Below are 22,308 nucleotides of genomic sequence, written 5' to 3'. Positions count from 1 at the left end.
AGCTCAGCCATGAAACCCACTAGATGGCTTTAGGCAAGTCACATACTCTCAGCCTCAGGGAAAGGCAATGGCAAACTTTGTCTGAACAAATCTTGCCAAGAAAACCCAATGATAGGTTCAACTTAGGTTTGTCATAAGTTGGAAGGCCTACACAAGAACAACAAAGTCCCCAGCACTTTAGCTTACAGGCTATGACATTAAATAAGGAATTGGAAGGCTGAGAGATGTAAAAGAACAGTTGGATTTGAGCAGGGGCGGGGAACCTGCAGTCCTTGGATTTTGTTGTTGTCCCATCATCCTTAGTCCTTGCCAGTCATGGGAATTAGAGTACAAGGAATGTCTGGAGAGCCACAAGTTTCCTACTACCTTAGGTATGAGACTTTCTGATTAATGTAATTACTACTATTGCTACTACTACTACTGCTACCTCTCCTAATCCTACTCCTTATTTATTTTTTGATAGAACCATCAAAGTACATGGCACTTCACAAGTGAAATAGCAAAACAAATTAGGCAGCCCTACCAAAGGCACACAATCTAACACACACACACACAGACACACATATGCACATAGGTTGAGTCTCCCTTATCTGGAATTCCAAAATCTAAAATACTCCAAAAACCAAAATATTTTTCATGGCTCTTTGATACACTAACTTTGTTTAATTTGTAAAATTACCTTCAAGTTATATGTATAAGGTGTGTATGAAACATAAATGAATTTTGTGTTGAGACTTGGATCCCATTTCTGAGATAGCTAATTATGTATTATATGCAAATCCAGGTATTCCAAATCCAAAAAATGAAAAATAAATCCAAAACATTTCTGATCCCAAGCATTTTGGATAAGGGAGACTAAACCTGTATACAGTATATACATACTGAGGAAAGAAGGAGCAATGCAAATATAAAACTATGCCATACAATTTTAAAACAAATTATTCAGATATAATACAAAAACAGTACAAAATAAATTAAAGCAAACAAATATATGATCATGATAATGATGACGATGACAATGTATTTGTTATTATTTGTTTATACATCACTGTTTTTTCTGCAGTTTTAGTAGTTCATAGCACAAAGTAAGGATAGTATCTGTGAGTGGAAAGGGCTGAAGGTGGAGTTGCATCTTGCCACCCCATGGGCAATTATAGCCACCAGTAAAGGAGAGAAAAGAGAAGGTCAGAACAAGGGACCTGTCCCAATTCAATAGCGCTTTGATTTAACAGCTCCAAGGCCTTTGAAACCATTTTGCCAAGAAAAGTTTGCCATCAACCCATATAATCTCTTATCAGAGGCCATTGAAAGTCCTGGCTCTGGGGTTAATTCCCCATCGCAAAGCGTTTGAATCAGCCCTAAACTCACATTGAGATGAAAGCCACCAGGGCCGCCAACCCTTCCCCCCCTTCGCCTTGGGACAACTTGTCCGGCAAAACCCACTGAGATCAACTGACTGGGAAGGATTAGGGCATGTTCATCTGCTGGCTCTCCAGCAGGACGGGCAAGCTCAAAAGAAAAACAATAATTAGGGATAATTGCTTGTGTCCAAACACAGGCATTAAAGCCCCCTTTTTCCCTTCAGTACTCTGTGAGCTGGAATGAAAGAGACACCCCATGTTTTGACAGCTGGGCAGGCGAACAGAATGGGTGACAGATGAAGTGAGATGTCTTTAGACATTAGGGGGCAGAGAGAAGAGAGAGAGACAAGGAGGGAGGTAACCAGGCAGCAAGGGATTCTTCCCAATCCAGAACTAATGCTGGAGGAGGACATCTCACCCCCCATGATCTTTGCCTCACCCCAACAGAATCCAGGCCTAGACATCCCCAGCAGAATGAAGCTTAAATTTTGTACAAACAGTTTTTCAGCTGAGGCAAGCCCGCACCCTGATGACAGCAAGGCACAGGGGTTGGAATTTGGATGTGTGTTTTTGAAAATATCTTATTTTTAAATATCGTACTGTTTTGCCCTTGTTAATGCAAAGCACAGAATGACTACTTTGGCCACCTTCCAAGAAGAATGTCCTTGTTGTGGCTGAAATAAAGAAGTATGTCATGGGAAAAAGCAGCATAAGTGGGTGCAGGTATTCTGGACTCTTGGGTCTTTGGACATTAAAATCCAGGGAGCAGAGAGTTCCCCATGCACCGCCAATGTAATGGATACTATAGAAGCAGCAGTAGCTGCCTTGTTCAGTACAGTATTGTCTGCTCTGATTGGCAAGGGGTCTTCTGGCTCTCAGGCAAAGATCTTTCTTATCACTTGCTGCTGAATCTTTTTCAGAAACTGGAAGCAGGATTGATCCTGGGAACTTCTGTGTACAAAGCATATATGATCTACCATTTAAATCTTGTCTGTTCTGCACACACGCGTACATATCAAATGCCTCAGAGAGTTATGAAATATCTTTGTGCACCATAAGCAGAGTTGGGAAGGGTTCCCCTTTAGTTCAATTTCCAGTATTCCAACCAACTTGAAGGTATGGTCTGGAACAGATAAGGTCTGACAAAGTAATACTTCCAAATTCTAAACATGGGCCACACAATAATTTTCTCTGCTGTGCCACCAGTTTTAGTTACTGGAGTAAAATATTCTTTAAAAATTCATTAAAAATGGTGGGGGGAGGAGAGAGGTAAGAAACTTTTAGCAGCCACTGTAGAAGAGCAGGAAAAAGACTTTGGTGCCAACTTGGGGGCTGTACTATTAAGGCCAACCTGGAGTCAGAGTTGGGGCATGACATCCATACAACACACATTTGGCTCCAACTTAATGGCGGCATGATGGCATGTGTTACTCCATCATGGTGCACTTCTGGCCCTGCGTCCACATGACACAGTGCCAAAGGAGCACCTTAAAGCTGCAGTGCCGTGGCTATCACACCCTTTTCAGGGTGCAAAAAAGAGCCACTTTTTGCATCTCCTTTTTGCACCCTGGAAAGGCCAGATTGCCACAGCCCCGATCCAGTGCAGTTGGAGGTGGCTGCATGCCACCTCTTGGGGTGGTCTACACAGCCTCTTGGTTGGTGGGAATCATAGGTTGGATTAAACAGGACTTTAGCTCGATCTTAAACAAGCCCTCTGTTTTTTTGTGAGATGAACTCAAGTTAAATATTTTAGTGTATACATATCAGTCACCCAGTCAAGTGCCAATTTTTTTCAAGAGTTAGAAGAAAATAAAACAATATCTTTAAAGATGGAAGGAAATAACTGAATGCTGAAAAAGTTAATGACTGCAAAAACTTTTTTTAACAGTAGTTAGAAGGAAAGTTTCAAGTTTAGGTTGAGGGGTTTCACTTTCTCTTTGGTTAAAAAGAAACCCCAACAAATTAACTAAAATAGTAGTTAGCAAACTTTTTGCCCTTGTGACTCCCTTTGTATCTACATGCAGACCACTCCCCCTTCTTGATATAGTATATAAATAAAAATATTTTGTTTAATGAGCATATTTTTGTTTAGTGGTGTCACAATATGGGTATGGGTGTGTGGCCCACACTGGGTGGCACCCCAAAAGAGGTGATACCCTCTTCCAGCTGCAGACTGAGGAGGGCCAAACACTCTGCTCCTGACTTGACACAGTGGGAGAGGCCCCCTCACTAGGAGACCTCCACCACTGGGCCAATGCAGAGAGCCCCCCGCCCCGCACCAGGTGACATGTGGCATGGGGATGCCACTGTTTTTGTTCACTCATGCATGTATATTCATATTTTAGCATTTTATAAGGAAATAGCCCTCCTTCAGGCAGAGGCTCCAAACATCTTCTCCCCTCCAGGACAAAAAAGGTTTGGGGGGAGAAGGAGGAACAAGAGGGGATCAGGGCCTACAAATCTCATGTCCCCATTGAGCAACTCTTGCACACACACCCAGGGGTCCTGCCTCACAGAGAACTAAACTGTTTTGCATAAAGTTTTAAGAGATGAGTCCCGGATCCCACAATGATAAAAACACATTCAAAGCACCCCAAGAATAAAAAAGGAAGTACTTATATTTTCTGTCACCTGTCCCTGATGACTTTTCAAGACTTTTTAAGGGATACTGGTAATCATGCCTTTTAAAAATGTTGTTAGGTATATATATGGAACAAAATGTTTGAAGGAATAGTCACATTCTCCTCTCACTTTCTCATCTGAATTCTCCTTCAAGGCCAGAGCTTTAAAAAGTGTGTGGGGGGGGGGGGGGGGGGAGTAGGGAGTAGGATGGCACCGGGTGACACCCCAGAGGTGGCATGGACACACAGAGGGAGCAAGAAAGAGACATTGCCTCTCTACACCAGCAGCTGCAATGGCAATTTCGGAGGGTGGTGGTAGTTGTGTTTAGTGATCTCCTTGAATTTTTCTTTGAATTGTTCTTGTATTTCATATTTGTGAGTTTCTTCACAGAAGTAAACATAACACAGGATAAATGTAGTTGTTTGCACTTGCGCTGAATTTTTGGCATGGTTTGCTGAGGGGGTGCAGAACTAAACTCATTCAAACCAGTTCTGGATCTGTGGCATTCTCCACTTCTTTTGAAATGAATTGATTCAGTGCAAGTGTGAGCGCACTGTCTATTTGATTCAGTTTCTGATGGTCACCCCTGTGAGGCGACTCCATGTTGAATCGATTCATTGCTGAATGTGAACATGAAGCAGATGCAGTTCCTTGCTGTCTCATTCCAGCCTCAAGTCTGTTTACTGAAGAAAATTCCCTCTGCAAATTGCATTTGTCAGTAGCTAATTGAATAAACTTAGCATATCTACAAACAGGCAATGGCATTTTGCAAAGAAGCAGAAGGGAGGTTGTTTTTGTGTTTAGCTCCTGGTGGGTTGTTCCAGCCTATATAATCTCTTTTAAAACAGACTAAATATCCATGGGAGCATTGGGAGCTGGCCGGGTGTTACTCAAACTGCTTCTTTCCCCCCTTCTTTTTCCACAAAGGATAACGGGTATCATATGCATCTTTTGCAAACATGGTCTGGAACACTATCTTTGCTAAATGTGAACCTGGTGTTTTGCCAAAGGGATTCAGAGAGCCATTTGGGGAGTGTTGGGGGGAATGGTAGGAGGTAAAGCTAAAGCCTGTCATGGATGGTCAGGAAAATGCAGGGGGAGTGGAAGAGGCTGGGAAGGTATAATTCAAGTAGGTAGGAATATGATGTGTGTGATTGGGTTTTTGAAAAAGAACATTAAATATGATTGGAAGGAAAACCAACAACAACCCAGAAAAAACAAATAAAGAGGGAAAACATGAGGAAGAAAATGCATAGGATGTGAATAATGGCTAGGGCTACATCCGCACTGCAGAAATAATCCAGTTTGACCCCACTTTAATTTAATATTTTTAAAAAATTATTTGAATTAAAAACAATTCAATACTCACAGACAAAAGCAACTAAATATTATCCTTCTATAAATACCAGATAAACACACACACACACACACACACACACATATATATCCATGCATGCATACATGTATACATACATAAACTTAAACCCCTAGACCTGAATACATACCTATAATCATACCTACAATCATACTCCTTTATCTCATGCTGCCCACCCTCTTTCTTTTATCCTTATCTCCTATCCATTCATACTTCTTCTATCCCTTCCTCATCATTCTCCTAATCTTCCACTTCTTTGCAGTGAATTAATTCCTTATATCTGCCTTGCTCTATTACAACTTGGATTTTTCCTATTGTGTCCTAGAGAAAATTATCTTATTATTTTTTCCTATTTTGTAACCTTCCACTACCTATTTTATTGTCATTTTTCCTTTTTCTTCCCCGCTTCATTATTTATTTAAAAATTAATTAATATTTAAGATAAGAAATCAAAGTTATAAATCAAAGGCATATGCCAATGATTTGGTTATATTTCTGGACGATCCATTAAAAAACATCAGAGAACTGAATAAGTCCTTAAAGGAGTTTAAAGAGTTGTCTGGATTTAAGATCAATAAAGAAAATTTGACCCCATTTTAACTGCCAAGGCTCTATGCTATAGAATACAGGGATTTGTAGTTTGTTGTAGCCGGATAGGAATGTTGTTGTTGTTGTTGTTATTATTATTATTATTTAATGCTTGAGGAAGTATAAGGGACCAGTCTTTTGCTGTTATTGTCATCTTGCATTTTGCACTGTATTGTATTCCTGCTGCCAGGAGAGAGTTAGACAATGTCAGTTTTTGCTATTTATTGCTATTATAATTTGTTGTTATTTTTGTTATTATTTGCTATGTATTCTGGGGATTAATTTTAAGCTGTATTGATTTGATATGTTAAATGTTATGCAGTTTTATTGCTATTATTGTTGTTATTTGCTATGCATTCTTCTTGCTATTTATTATTATCGTAAATTGTTATGTTATTTTTATTCTATTGCTATTGCTATGTATTTTTCTTACTATTGTAACCCACCCGGATTCTTCATGACAGGGCAGGCTATAAATAAATAAATTATTATTATTATTATTATTATTTATTACTACTACTACTACTACTACCAGAGCACTCATGAGGCTGCCAAAAATCAGCAGGTGACTGGAAGGTGCCTTCAAATCACCTGTAAACTTTTATGAATTTCATAGGCTTCTCTTAGGCTATGCCAGTTCTTTCCTCTGAAAATATAGCCCACAGCATCTAGTATTCATTGGCGGTCTCCCTTCCAAATACTAAACAGGGCTGACCCTGCTTAGCTTCAAAAATCGGATTAGATCTGATGCTTTCAGGGTAAGCATGTGCATACATGTACAAAAGAAGTCTATACAGTACCTCCACCAGCATTGTAAGCTCAGGACCTTCCAGTTGTCATGGCACTTTGAACCTCTCCATTTGCACACATATGCATACATTGTTGGTAACTGCATCTTTGTTATGCAAAACAGTCCCTAGATTATTGGTTTTGATGGTCCCCCCACCCCTTTTACTAGGAGGCCCACTATATTATTCTTGCAGATAAATGACAAGGATAGCCATCAAGAATCATTATAGCAGGATAGTAACTTGATATCATAAACTCTTCTTGTAACCATTTATTGTTGCTTGTAATCCACTGACTGCTCCTGTTCTTGTGTGTGTGTGTGTGTGTGTGTGTGTGTGTCATCTAAAGGGGAATAAAAGTTTCTTGTTGGCCCCCCTTGTTACAAACCCCCTCTGGAGAACTATAGCTCCTTTTACTGCCCTCCAACAAAACCTCATCCCACAGTACATACTTTGCACTCTTAATGTGGAGAAAAGTGAATGGGCAACAGGAAGGAGGAAGGATGACCACCAGTCTCCATATTGTTTGATAAGTCTACTTAGGGGCATTTTTGCAATAGAAGCAAAACAGAATTGGATCTCTGTTTTGCAATAGATGCAAAACAGAATTGCCAGCTTCTTGTAACTGGGAACTCTCAGACCACCACTTATGTATCTATATGAAACCATACTAGAAATCTAACCAAGTGTTTATTTTGTGGCATGACTGAAATCAATAATTTATTGATGCGATGATACAGTGAAGATCAGACCTTTCAGTAGCTAGTCCCATGCCAAGATGGGTATGCAAGAAGTAAGAAGGTTGTTGTTGCCACAGTTGCTATGGGGGGAATGATTGGTCACATGGTGTGTGCATGAAGTCCCAGATCCAATTCCTGATGTCTCCTGTTAAAGCAGGCTTTTAAAACTTAGATCCATGGACACCTAGGCAGTCTACGGATGGGCTTCAGGGAGTCTGTAAACTACATGGAAAAACATTTCTCCCTTCAATTTCTTTCCTTGAATTTTTTCTGCTTCAGTGAATGTCAAGGTTAAAAAAATTCTTTTCAAGTCCTCATTGTAAAATTTTTGGTTCAGACTAGTCTGTGCAAAAGAAATTAATTTCCATGGAAACAAAATAAAATTATATGCAGAATGTGTTTGTATATGTTTCTGTGTATTTTTCCAAGGAGGTGACCCATAGCTTTAATCGGATTGCATGACAAGTCCCCCTCCCCCCCCCCCCCCCAAAAAAAGACCAGGGACCGTGGGAAAAAACACATCAAATAATATATGACAATAGGAACTATTTTTCTGTGTGAGACCCTAGAGAAGTGCCGTAGGTCAGACTAGATGATACTGAGTTGGATGGACAAAGGGGCTTGGTTGTGTTGCTTCGGAGAAACTAGAACAGCTGAAGGTGTAGTAGTTTCAGTATTGGCCTAGGACTCTGCAAGATCAGCATTCAAATCCCTGCTCATCCACTAGCAACCCTCTGTGTGACTTTGGGCAAGTGACACTCTCTCAGCCTCAAGGGAAGGCAATGACAATGACAAACCTCTTCTGAAAATATCTTGCCACAAAAAAAAAAAAAAAACCGTGATAGAGTTGACATAAGTTAGAGTCAGCTTGAAGGCATATAACAGCAACAAATAATGTCCATACTCCCTCTCTCTGTTCCCAACATCCTCTGAATTCTTCTCATCTCCTAATTATAGGCCTGGCCGTCACTGTCAAAAAACTAAATAAATGATGAGGTCTCTTTGTGACTGCAGCATCCCCCATGTTTGTTGCAGTCTTGCGGTATCACCAGCTCAGGAAACACCTTCTCTATGGAATTGTGTGGCGGGGTGCAAAGAGCATCTCTTGTTCTCCTTTTGTGGGGCCAGCATGACTGCAAACAACAACCGACTGCAAATACAAGAAAATGTTGTAATCTTCCAACTACACAAGAGCATTAGAAGCAAGTAGAAGCCATATGTGACCTATCATGCTGGTGATCTATTGTTTGTCTAATCATTAACTTCAGTTGCCATATAAGAATTTGTAGTGCACAGTAAATCATTTCAGAGGAATGATTCAATGTACTACTGACTAATATAAAACAGTCCAGTTTCCACAGTCTGCACTTCTGCCAAATATTGTTAAAAGGATGGAATGATGGGGAGGGCTTGGGGGAAGAAAAGGAAAAAGAGGATTTGTGTTCTACCATGACATAAATTATAGGAGCCATAAATCCCTAATACATCAGTGGTGGCTTGCAAATTATTGGGTTTAAAGTACAGGGAGATGAAGTTATTAACTACTGCAAGGTTTCTCGGGATTCTTGTTTCTTTCAAGAGGGATTTTGCTGCTTTGCTGAAGTGGCTCTGGCTGCTTTTTAAATGTTCTGCAGTGGACAATTCTTGGTGGCAGCTTGGGTGACAAAGATTATTGAGAAAGGAGTTTGACCTTGACATGCCAGTTAAAAGATTAGAGAAGCCAGGAGAATGGGATTTTCCCTATGAGGCTGCCAGGTATTTTCTTGCACTTACAAAGGCACAGAAACCAATGTTTAAAAAATAATTCCAGGGTGATTCAATGACTCAATGCAGTTTTTATCAAGTTAGTGAACTTCAGTCCAAATGAATGCAGAAGGAAATAGGATGCTGGGATGGGGAAGCTATGGCCCTTATCAGATGAGTGTGGAACTGGGGGTTTTGCGCACTGGGTGGTTCGAATTCATGTTATTTCGCAAAGTACCATCATACCAGCATTTGAATGGCCCAATCCGCACTCACGTGAATGCGCGAGCTGCCGAACTGAATGCGTACTGGCTCCTCTTTTTGGAGCATGTTGGCCAGTGCGCTGATAAGGGGATTGGCGATATCCGGATTTTTTCTCTGTTCGATCTCAGTGCGAATGGGTCTGGTATGAATCCCCAGTCCTGAACTCCGTCGCAAGACCCCCAGATTCCAATTTTTACTTCCGGTGGGTCTTTCCTCTTGCCGGTTCCAGGGAAGCGGGGGGGGGGCGGTTCCAGCGGCCTCCTCCTCCTCCTCCCGGCTTGAGAGGCATCCCTGGCTGCATCCACACAGGGAAGAGGCGCATACCCATCTTGGCATGGGACTAGCTACTTAATTTCCAAGATCAGGCAGGATACCTTTAGGGTATTTAGGTCTCATGTGTAGTTATATTTAATTTTAAATATGTGTAATTAACATTTAGTATTTAGTATTTACATTTCTATACTGCTTATCAGGGGACTCAGCATTCTCTAAGCAGTTTACAATCTATAAGCCAATTGCCCCCAACAAGTTGGGTAATTTGTTAATTTAGAACTGTGATTTTAGATATTTGTAGTTCGCAGTTTTAGCTGTGTTGTTTGTATGTAGATTGTTAGCCACCCTGAGCTCTTATGAGGAGGGGATTTTAATCAAATAAATAGTAAGAAATAATTTATGGGCACTCCAATTTTAAATGCTGGAGGGATGGGATAAACTGGGCTAGCAGGATTCTCCACTTAGAAAATGAATTGTTAATCAGAAGAGAAAGAAGTCATTTTGGTTGTCCTAATAAAGGCATCACTGTTTTGTGGATTTTGGATGTTATTGTACTTATAAACTGTTACACCTGTGACCATGCAGCTCTGGAAGGTATCGCCTATATAATCTCTGCAGCTGCCAAGACTGGGATCCTGCCCAGCATCCTTCTCTCTTCTGCCCCCTGGCGCCCAGATGTCATAATGCTTTGTATTCCAGGGCCAAAGGAGAGGAACCCCTGAATGTCACACATTTCACAAAAGATGCATAAGCTAAAAGGAGAGAGATGGGCTCATAGCACATGACCCAGACTGCGAGACAGGAGATTAATGTGAGGAGAGAATGTAAACCAGATTTATTTTCTCCTACCATTGGTTACTGGGGGTCTTCATAATCAATTGGCCCTGTTCTCACTTAGGCTCACAAGGGTTTTGTGAACATCTAGGGGTAGCCATGTTGGCCATTTAGCAAACCCAGTAATATAAAAAAATCCACCAAACAGTAATACCTTTATTGGAACAACAAAAATGTACAATACACATATTACAAGCTTTCAAAGCTTCCTACTGGCTTCGAAGCCAGTGGAGCTTCGAAAGCTTGCAACACATATATTGTGCATTTTGGTTGTTCCAATAAAGGTATCACTACTTTGGGTGCTTTTTGATGTTAAAGGGTCTTGTGAGTTTCCAGTCATGCTGCAGACTGAGCTGAATAACTGCCAACTTTTATATTTTCAAAGGGAGAGCAGCCACTGTCATTCCTTCACTCCAGAATCCCAGCAAACAAAGATATGTTTGGGGCTGGTGTAGTCTCACCTAGCTAAAGTGACAATTGTGAACATGTTTGCTCAGGAATGCATTTCACCACATTGAATGGTACAAACTGCCCACTGTGCATTCTTAAGAGTGCAACCTCAGTTGACACGAGGCATCTGCAAGCAAACGGCAGGCTTGAGTTCTTCCACCCATGCTCAGGAACAAGGCTGGCTTCAGGTTTGAGGGAGCCCTCTGGTGGACCCCTCTTACTTAGCTTGCTCCTAAGACACAGGTTTCCCTGGTAGGAGTGGAAATCTTGTGAGAACTAGCATGATGTAGAAGTTTGAGGGTTGGACTACAATTCTGGGGGCCAGGGTTTGAATCTCCATCTGGCCATGGAAACTCACTGGTTGACTTTAAGCAAGTTACACACACTCAGCCTCAGAGGAAGGCAAAGGCAGTCCCCTCTGAACAAATCTTGCCAAGAAAACCCTGTGACAAGTTTGCCTTAGGGTTGCCCTAATTTGGAAATGACTTGAAGGCACCAAACAACAAAAACAACAACTGAGTAATTCTGAACAAATCTTGCCAAGAAATCCCAGTGAATGGTTTGCCTTAGAGTCACCGTACCCTGGAAATGACCTGAAGGCGCACCACAAGTGGCAGTCTCAGAGCATGGCTGGGTGAAAGCTAACATGAGTGGCTGGGACATTTTGGACATGTTGAGTGGGGGATTCTTAAAACTGTAGTCCTTAAAAAGTAATTTTTCCAAGATCTGGTTTTAAAATTCCAAAATGCATTTGACTTCAGTATCTTTCAATGACTTTGTAGGAAAGTAAAACAGCATTTCACAGATTAATCTACCTGCTATAGATAGCTCAGTGTACTCATGAGCATCAAGGAACCTGTCCAAAGTTTGGTGCCCCAGCAGCTTCCTTAAGGTACCCATTGGTGATGCCTGCTTAGGACCATCCCCCCCCCCCCACACACACACATTTTAAATAGATTTTCCATTTTCTGAACCACCCAGCCTGAACAGGCGAAGTCAAAAGCCTAGTGGTTTTTTTAATGGTTCCAACAAGTGTAATATAGTATCAACAATATTTATATTTTATTTGTACTCTAATTTTGTTTTATGATTTCTTTCCTTTTCTTGCAGGGGAGCTCTCATTAGTGAGATACAACCTTTTGCACAATGGGCCTGGAAAGAAATCTTGCACTGTTCCCCATCCCAGCCATTGTTTTGTTTTTCATCCATATTGGCGCTCCTAAAAATGTAATGAATTTGTACCATTGATTCAGACATCTTGTTAATTCTTCCTGGCATGTCTCTTAATAGCAAGAAACCATGGCTTGCATGGCTATTTTACAATGCCTAGTTTGGATCCAGGCCTTTGCCTTCTGTGGATGGAAGTGTGTCTCTGATTATGGCAGGTGCCTCTACCTGGTTTTGAGGAATCCTTTCGTCTTCCTGAACACCATCGCTCATTACTTTCAACATAGACTCCCAGCCGCTTTGTAGCAGAGGCGTAGCTACAGTAGGGAACAAAATGAGGGCTTTGAAACCCACCTACCCCCATTAGAATTCTGCTCCCCCCAATGAAAATTTCCTTCAGTTTCCAGGTGTCTAGCATTACAAAGAGTTAAACACTACAAATTGCTCACACCTAGTTGTCTTCTATTTCCTGTGTTCACATTCCCCTGGTCCCTTTGCCTTCTCCTTTTCTTTGGGTCCCTAAACTGTACTATATTTCTAAGTGGTCAACTGAAGTTTGAAGTTACTGCAATGGTAGAAATTTGGATACTGAAAGAATATTTCATGGGGGAGGGACAGAATTCTTATTTGGGTAAGCAATGCCCTCATTTTGCCCAATAACAGCTACAGCCTTCTGTGTAGCATTTTCTGAGAATTGGAGAGGGACTTTAATGGAAATGATCTGTGATGGCTAACCCAGGTACATGCACCAAACTGAATTTACAACCATACCATAATGCCCTATTTCTCCTTTTTCATATTTTTCATCTTGTTAGGGCTGACCAAGATATTTTGGTTCCAAATGATGTCCCCTTCCATCAAAATGCATAGTACTCAGAGTCAGCCAAGTTATTTTGGCAAATGCAAACAATCTCACAAGCACCTCTCCCCATTCCCAGTTATCTTAACTAACTAAAAGCCCGTACAGACAGGCCAAAATAAAGCTGCTTTGGGTCACTTAGGAGGTATGCTGTTTAAATTATGCATGCATCCTAAGAGGCCAGAAGCCACGCCAAAACCACACTCAAGTCCTAAGGACTAGAGCGCAGCTTTGTCACAACTTCTGGCCTCTTCAGATGCATGTGTCATTTAAAAAGCATACCTCCAAAGTGACCTGAAGCAGCTTTATTTTGGCCTGTCTGTACGGGCCATAAAATAAGTAATTATTTGCTGTCCCCTCATGACAGTCAAAATTCTGTACCTGAGGCATACCCTTTTCTCTGCAGGTTGACCCTGCAGTTCATGATAACTAATGTCTTTTTTCAGTGTTAACTTCATTCAATGTAGGGATAAATGCTGCAGTCAGTGATATCACATGCGTACCTAATTGTCTTCCACTTTGTCTTGAACTTGGGACACTGAGGATTTCAGAGGAGTCTGCAGCTTCCCGATATCATCACTTAGCTTTGTTGAAAAGAGCAGGGAAGTGGAGTATCAACAAGCCTTTCAAGAGCCACTCAGCTCTTAAAGACACACAGTGTTGACTACATGTTTTTATATATTGGAAGTTCCATGAGATGTACAGAAAAGTGAACAGAAACCACTATATTCATTTCTAAATGTTGTGCCATATTTGACAGGATGAATCAACAAAACTTTTGAGCTAATAAAGAATGACAGAGTAAAACAAATAAATAGCATTACAAATAGAAATTAGTGATGATTTATATCATCATCTGAGTCATCATCCTTTCCTTACACTGTTTCCATGCTACTTGGGCATATGACCTGATGTCTAAAAATCAGAAAGTCATTTCATTCTCTTATAATCTTAATAAAATTGCATTTAAACTTCCAATATGATTTAGCCATTACTAGATGACAGAACAACTTTACAGTTGATAAACAGAAATGCTAGCCATGAAAGAGAAAGGAAAAGATTAACATTTTCAAATATTAGAGCCAGAACAGACTGGCAAAATACGCTGACTTCCCAGCACCTTAGGGGCATGGCATATCCATGACACCCCCTCCAGCTGGCAGGAAGCCACCGTGAAGCCACACTGCCATTTACATGGCAGCAGCTTTTCGGCACTCTGGCGGCATAGCATTTAGACGCTGTATGCCTCAGGAGCACCAAAAAGCTACATTGGTGGCAGAAAGGGCACCTTTTTTCCAGGAACTGCATTTTGCCACATCTTTTTGTGCTGGAAAAAAGCTGGATTGAGGCCACAACATGTGGTTGCTGCAGCCCCATCTGATGCTCGAAGGGGTGGTGTCATGCCACCCCTTTAGACTGGTCTGTTTTGGCCCTTAATAAACTAATGACATAATCTATAAATCAAGTTTTGAACCACTTCAATAACACTGGGATAGTTCTGATCCTTCTTGGGTCCTATGTGAAAGCCAGCAGTAACATACAATCCTACTGCTCTGCATGGGTTCTAGAGCCAGCATGGTGTATGGTAAGAGCAGGGCTTGAATCCCCATTTAGCCAGGGAAACCCATTGGGTGACCTTGGACAAGATACACTCACTCAGCCTCAGAGGAAAGGCAAAGGCAAACCCTCTCTGAACAAATCTTGCCAAGAAACCCCGGTGAAAGGATTGTCGTATGTCAGAAACAACCTGAAGATGCACAACAACAAAGCAGCTGAAAAAAGAGCTGCTCTTCCCAGTTGTGTAGAGCATCTGCAGGTTACCTAGGCCTGGCCCAAAATATTTTGTATGCTAAGACAAAATGGTGCCCTTGCCAGTTCTACATACAAAAGCCATCTGGAATGGTAGTTGAATCTTTATTCAACAGTGATAATGGGGCCACAATGTCCTCTGGCTCCAAGGAGGAGTCTTACTTTTGAAACAGTTACTACTTTGGACAACTCCCAGAATTCTCCAGCTACTACTAATAAAAAAATAACTGTTCAAAGCTCTGTTTTAGGGGGTTCCAAGCAACCCTCTGCTGCCATCTTCCTGCATCTGCTGCCTGAGGTGACTGTCTCATTCTGCTTACTGATACAATGGGCCTTGATGGTATCTCCTTCCCACTGAAGTAGTAAGACACCTCAGCTTACACAAGAAAAACAGTGGCTCTGCATGTTCAATTGAAATAAGTTTGCTACACTTCTGAAAGAGATCAATGTGATTTAAGAATCCTAGGCAACTAAAAATGGACTTTTGCTTAAATCCTGTGAGCTGCAATCCAAGAGATTAAATAAACATATCCACGCTCCAGGTGGGAAATAGAAATAGTAAGAGAAGTAGCTGTATCCCCTATATTGAGAAGTGGGAGCAGAGTTTGTGGCTAAGGCTGCACCTACACTGTATGCAACTTCCAACACCCCCTGAAAAATGGGGGTTCACATGTGACCTTGTATGAAAAATGTATATCCAAAAAAGCAGGGAAAGGGGAGAGGACAGTTAGCAACCCAGAATAAAAATTGTGAAGAAGCAGAAGAAGAGTTTAGGTGGTGCTTTTAAATCAGGAAGCCAGGTGCAGAACAGAAGGTACATACAATTAAGAGGAATGCCGTTCCTTCACATTGACTCAGGTGCCTGGTGGAGAGACTCTGCTTGTTCTCAGCAAGAAATGATAGTCAAACCACAGCTTCAGGACACAGCTGACACTGTTGTCAGTATTGTATGCTAGATTCACACTTGTCAGTAGTATATGTGGATGTTTTACAGAAGAAAACTGAGTCCTTATGGAAGTGTTAGAATGTCTTGGTTTATGAAGATGGCGGGAACAGGTTATCATAAGGTGGAGGTAGATGGTCAGTGCAAGGGTCTTCATCAAGCATCTGTTGAGGTTCTTCAGAACTACTTGTTGACCTGAAAATTGTAAAGTGGAGAAAAAAGACAGATTTTATAAACATTTCTAAACTGTAAGATGTAGTGTAGGAAGTGAGCTCAAAAAGAGCACCATGCACTTTAAAAGGGCACTATGTTTGTTTGTTTTTGAAAAATAACAATAAAAAACTTACATGGCAAGACCTCCACTGTCCATGCTAGTTACTAATTACCAATGATTCCTATGAAATGGAATGCTGGGGATAGGTAAGAGACCAATGCAATGGCCACATATGAAGTCTGTGGAGATTGTATGGTTCCCTCTCCTTCCAAATTGCAAATGAGGAAGAAATGTGTGTTTACTATGAAACAACCTGATCAATCATAGGCAAAATGTTTCATAAAGCTCAGAGGTTTTTCTCATTGTGTCTATTTAATGCCTTCATGTTCATGGGCAATTTGCCTGCATCATCAGCTGCAATGAAGTTTCCCAACTGTGAAGTCCTGAGTAGAATCTAAATGGGTCTTGGGGCTAGAAATACACAATTTGACTCAACAGACAATACTGTCTCTGTAATCTTGTGCTGAATTTCTTTGCATAAGATGTATGGTTGATTGAGGTTGAGCAAAATGCATTCTGAACATACTCAGAAGCTCCCACCTTCCTACTGTTACTTTACATTCTCCTAGTATTACATTCTAAGGCAGAAACCTATAAAGCTAAGGATATATTAGGATCACATTCCATTAATCTTCCCCTAATACTACTTTGACAACATGAAAATAAACACCAGGTCAGAGGTAATATAGATTTTTTTTAATTAACAAGGAGAATTATACTTAGCTGAGAAAAAACAATACCAAATAGAAGATTAAAAATGCTTAATGAGTGCCAGTTCATTAATTAAGTGGAACAGCAATATCTGTGAACCAGTTATGGCTGATGCTTCAGGCAATGCTTTTATTTAAAGTTGATAACTGGAATTTTGTCTGCACAAAGATTATGACAACATTTCATTAAAACATCTATCCAATAATTGTGAGAGGCTTTGCCACCGAAACGAAATGTGCATGTATTAACTCACCTTTCACTTCTGGTGTCCACCATAATAAAAGCAGAGTGATTCTCATCTACAGAAAAAACAGAGTTATCCAGGGGGCTGACACTGTAATAATGAGGGCAGGGAACAGGAATTACTGGTGCAGAATGACTGAGTACTTGGCGGAAATTAGTGGAATTCATGCTGACACCTTCTTGGGTTTCATGTGAAGGAATGTACTGTACTACTGTAGCTCCATGGAAAGTTATTGGCCGGGTAATTCCAGTAAAAACAAAGGACTGTCCACTGGCCATCAGGTTTCTATCAGTTGCTCTTTCTTCACTTTGATTCCAAGATTTGCACATGAACACTTTAAATCTGCACACAGCAATCAGCAAAAACGTGACACCTACTGAAAGCAGAACAGGCCCGAGCAATTGTGTCCATACAAAGCGAACGCCGCCTTCATGTTTTACCCATCCCATTACTGTGAATGTAATTCCTACTGCTGCCAAAAAGAAACCAGAGAAAAGTAAGGTGGTGCCAGCTTTGTTATCATCAGACGCTGGGATTTCAGAGCTGTTTGGCTGACAAGGGGTGACAGAAAACACATTGACAGAGAAATCTTCGACAGTGTTGCCATTCCGTTCCATGACAAAGTAGACAAGTTCTGCAATGCCTTGAAAAAGGATATGCTTGGAAGAGCATGTCAAGCTGAAAATTCAGAATAGTTAAACAAGACCTTTGTCCAACTCAAGTGCTGCAGTTGGGCAATTATAGACTCTAGACTTTGTGGTCATATAAGATTCCTTCATCAGGTCATAATGTGTATTACTCCAGGTTTGTCTTATCCCTCCCCATTACTTCCACAGATTAAGCTGATCCTATGTATATTTATTCAGAAGCAAGTCCCACTGTGTCTAACAGAGTTTATGTGCACATAGATTACAACTAAGAAACCCTAACCTTCAGAGGCTGAAAGATATGGAAAACAAGGGGCCAGAGAGCAACAAAATACAGATAAATCAGGAAGGTGAGAACTCCTTGTGAGAGTTGCCTATCACTAACACCAAATGTGAAAAACCATCACTTGTCCCAGTGCTATAGCACCAAATGTGTGGGCTTTCTAGATGCCTTCATGGTTCTTGTGTGAAATGTTATTTGTATAATCCCATCATAGAAGACCACCTCCGCTGAGCCACTGCTGCCACCACAGTTGTATATGAACTCAGTGTATTTGAACTCAACAACACCAAAAACACTGTTGTGGCATTCTTAGAGCTACAAATGTATACTACAAAAGTATTTATTAAATAGTACTTCAATATACAGTTAAAACATTACTTATTTAACACTTCTAAATCCTGACTGATGCTAAGTCCATTCACATCTCTCTTTCCTACTCCTGTACTCTTTGTAACATCCCATTGAAAAACTCAATTACCAATCATTCCATACTCTCTCCCCTTCCCAACAGATCACTTACCTTATTATATTTACTATGCATCACATACATGACCCTAATTTATCTTAATTTCCCTAATAAACATAATAAGTTTTTTTACAAATGTCCATAACATTATACTCTCCATCTCCATACCAATTATTACAACTACATCTCCACTATGTCAGAGCCAAGATGAACAGCAGCAGCAGCAACAAGTTTGGCAAGACAAGCATGTTTTTAAAAAAGTAAAAATACAAAGATTTCACTTGTGTCAAATTATCTCATGGCACTTATCATGACTGTAGAAATAAAATACTTCTGTCTTGATGCTAAACAAGTTACAGAATGATGTTGTTGTGTGCCCTTAAGTTGTTTCTGACTTTTGATGACCCTAAGGTGTACCTGTCATGGGGTTTTCTTGGCAAGTTTCTTCAGAGGGGGTTTGCCAATCCATTGCCATCCTCTGAGGCCAAGAGAGTGTGACTTGCTCAGGGTCAGCCAGTGGTTTTCATGGTCAAGTGGGTCATTGTTCCCTGGTCTCCAGAGTCATAGCCCAATGCTCAAACCACTACACCACACTGGCTCCTAGGTTACAAAATACAGCTCACATAATTCCCCCATGCTTCCATCAAGACGTGACCTGGCCCTTTACAAAATGTGTGACAAATGGTATTCACTGTCATGCTTACCATTTAGGGTTACTGTCAAGAAATTCTTTAACATTACTCACAAGGATAATTTCCTATTTAGGATTATGTAAAAACAGGGAGGGAAGGAAGTGGGCTCCATACTTGCATTTTAAAACCACTCTAAAATTGTCCCTATAAAGTACTTAGTACTAAAGTACTAAGAACAATACACTTTTTAAGAATTCTTCCCTTTATTCATCTTAAGATATATGTGGAAAACTACAGGAAGAATGCTGCCATCCACTTTAGTATGCTAACATGTTTCAAAATAAATAGTACCACAAGCTCATTAATCCTTAGAATCTAATTAGAGTCATGGTGGATCAAGCCAAAGGTAGATTGGAATAGTAATGTAAATACTTGATTATTTTGTCTTCCCACATGAGGATAAATAAGCAGAGTTCTCATTACAAATGTTTCTCTTAAGTTCTTCCATACTTGAAAGTCCTAACGTCCTAACGTATTGCTGAGGAATTATTCTGTGGAGAAAAATGTGTGTGTGTGTGTAAAAAAATCCTGCTTTTTGTGCAAACTCACCACCATATACATTTTTCCTGCCATAGAATAATTCCTCAGCAACACTTTGGGGCATTAAAATACCATGAAAAAATCTGCAAAACACTAGCTGGTCTGTTATTCTTTCCAACAGTTTCTGACTGTAGGGAAGCCTGTTTTTTGAGCTGATAATGAATAATTATGAATATTCTTCCCATTCCGAACCTGAAATTCTTTCCACAGTAATCAACAAGATGCCCATGGAAGCCTCCAACCAAGAGATGAAGGCATTAGCACATATGTGTAGACACACACCAAGTTCCTGTTCTCCAGCACCTGGAATCCATTGCTTGTGATACTGAAGAGAAGACAATTCTGCCACACTGCAGAAATAATCCAGTTTGACACTGCTTTAACTGCCATGGCTCAACGCTAGGTTATGGAATTCTGGGAACTTGAGCCATGGCAATTAATGTGGTATCAAACCAGAGTATTTCTGCAGTGTGGATGAAGCCCTAGACATCAGGAACTATAGGTAGCTTTATATTCCATAGATGGTTTTCAAATGCTTCTGATAGGAAGTGGAAGGATGAACCACGTGAAGAACACAAACAAGAGCTTTGGAAGAACTGTGTTACAAGTACAGTTGGCCCTTGGAACTCATGGGGGATCTGCCCCCCCCCCGGTGAGTTCCAAATTTCGTGCATATTCAAGGCCCATAGGCTTGAATGGGGTGCATGCATGAGAGGCTCACGCCATGGGCATGCATCCCATTGCCATTAATGGCGGTTGCCCCTCCGTGGATCTCTGCAGATCTCAAATCTGTAGACTTGGAGGGGTGACTGTATATTACCTGTCACTAATTATTGCAGGGGCTAATAAAGTTGTAAGCAGAATAACATTTTAAATGTCGTGTAACAAGAAAGAGCAAAGTCATTTTACTGGTAAACGTTCCTTGTTATTTTTACGCATTAGTCTTAAGGGCATTTCAAGACACATTTTGATAAAAGGTTTCCAAAAGTTTTATGTCACTGTCTTATCAACCATGTGGGAGGGGAGGGTTTCTCTTTAAAAATGTGACCGAAAGTAATGGAATGCTACCAAGTAATGTGATGAGTTAACCTTTTTTTAAAAAAATGATTTTAATGACTAAGAGTTAACAGGTTACTTTTTAAAACTCTAATGAGTAATAAAATAAATTACTTTTTAAAAGTAAATTTCCAAGCTGTGCCAAAAACAAAGGGAGATGTGCTACATTTCTGAAACGTTTGTCTGTAGATTTGGTTCCCTGCTTTAAGTTACATGTTCTTTCAAAACACTTCCAGAGTAGCTCTCAAATCTTATGCAGGGGATTTGCACCTTTAACTTGTGTTCTGTCCCCCTTGTTTATTCTAGAAGCTGAACAGTAGCCACAAAACAGCCACAACTTGCTTTTGCTTGCTTACTTAATGTTCTTAAATAGCTAATTATTTTACTTATTAAACATACAACCTCATAACAGAATGCAGAGCATATATTTTTTGCACAACTAATAAAAGCAGCTCAACAAATAGAAACAAAACCTACTTCCCTCTAATTGCAAATGGCTTAATTTGGATTTTTGCCATTGTAAAATCATAAAGATGATGTTATTGCTTTGTTCCACTTCCATCACAAGCATTTTTGGTGCAGAAATGAGGGACAGCTTTCTCAGTATTGCTCCCAGTCTATGGAACTCCCTCCTGTAGGAGGTTTCCTTGGCCTTCTCTTTTCTTCTGCTGGTAAGCAAAAACTTTTTATTTAGGCAGACCTTTGGCTCTTAGTCTTAATCCATGTGGCAGAAATGTCTTTTAATAAAGCACTGTGCTTTGCTTTTATCTTTTATTATTTTTAAATGTTTTAAAAGCTGTTTTAGAATTGTTTATTTTTTGTATAAGGTTTTAGCTGAATTTATTTTAATTTGCTGTAATTTGCCTTGGGTCCCACACCAGGAGAAAGGCAGGATATAAATAAAGAGAATAATGATACAGATATTGAAGTAGGCAGCGTCTGTGATTCTCTTGAGTCAGAATGGGTATACTGTACCAGCATATTAATTTTATAATTTTATAAGAATAATTTCCAGATTAATTGCCAATTAGATTGCAGAAATATAAGTCAAAATAATAAACCAGCTAAAATTAGCTTGGCTCTAGAAGCATTTGATTGTTCCCTTTTTTTCTGCCTGAGACAAAAGACAAGATGGAGCCCTCCATTTTATATAAAGAAAGTAGAGCAAACTGACAATTGAATTTCTTTTGACACTGGTAATGGCACAGTGCCCTCTCCATTGCTTTGGGGATGCAGGGCATGCTCTACAGCAATGTATTCCTACCCTTCCTCAAACATCTCCTGTCTGAGGCAGGCACTTTGCTCTGCTTAGTGGCAGGACTGGCACTCTAGTTGCCAACTGCAGAGGCACTCAAGAGATGGCAACAATTACAGAGCTTAAATACATAGCCAGGTTAATAGTTCTTCAAGGATAGGCTTGCACATTCTAGCTGCAGAGATGGGAAAATCAGACAGCTATGACCTCAGAACATTTGATATGGCACAGGACCTTCCCTATGCTGTTGTAACCTCATCCTTCTCCAAATCTTGACTCCTTTTCTTCTCACTCTGGACATTTCCTTCTTGTTCTGTGGATTAT

General features: G+C 40.4%; 1 protein-coding gene across 1 annotated transcript; it reads right to left on the bottom strand.

Moving 5' to 3' along the window:
• Window positions 1-15,567: 15,567 nt before the first annotated feature.
• On the bottom strand, window positions 15,568-17,662 carry TMEM174 (transmembrane protein 174). Its single transcript, XM_042447875.1, has 2 exons — window positions 17,055-17,662; window positions 15,568-16,011 (listed from the first exon to the last, which is right to left on the bottom strand). Exons 1-2 carry the CDS (start codon window positions 17,660-17,662, stop codon window positions 15,909-15,911), a joined length of 711 nt encoding a protein of 236 aa, XP_042303809.1. The 3' UTR covers window positions 15,568-15,908.
• Window positions 17,663-22,308: the final 4,646 nt, after the last annotated feature.

This window comes from Sceloporus undulatus, chromosome 2, assembly GCF_019175285.1.
Source record: "Sceloporus undulatus isolate JIND9_A2432 ecotype Alabama chromosome 2, SceUnd_v1.1, whole genome shotgun sequence".
NCBI classification, from domain to species: Eukaryota; Metazoa; Chordata; class Lepidosauria; order Squamata; family Phrynosomatidae; genus Sceloporus; species Sceloporus undulatus.
Note: the sequence above shows the minus strand (reverse complement) of the source record. Positions and strands in the feature narration are given on the sequence as shown.

What these genes read in the sequence shown, in the direction of transcription:
- TMEM174 (XM_042447875.1), bottom strand. Translation starts at nt 17,662, where the DNA reads ATGGAACGGAATGGCAACACTGTCGAAGATTTCTCTGTCAATGTGTTT. An exon ending in GTGGACACCAGAAGTGAAAG is followed by an intron (nt 16,012 to 17,054) that starts GTGAGTTAATAC and finishes TACAATTTTCAG; the next exon opens with GTCAACAAGTAGTTCTGAAG.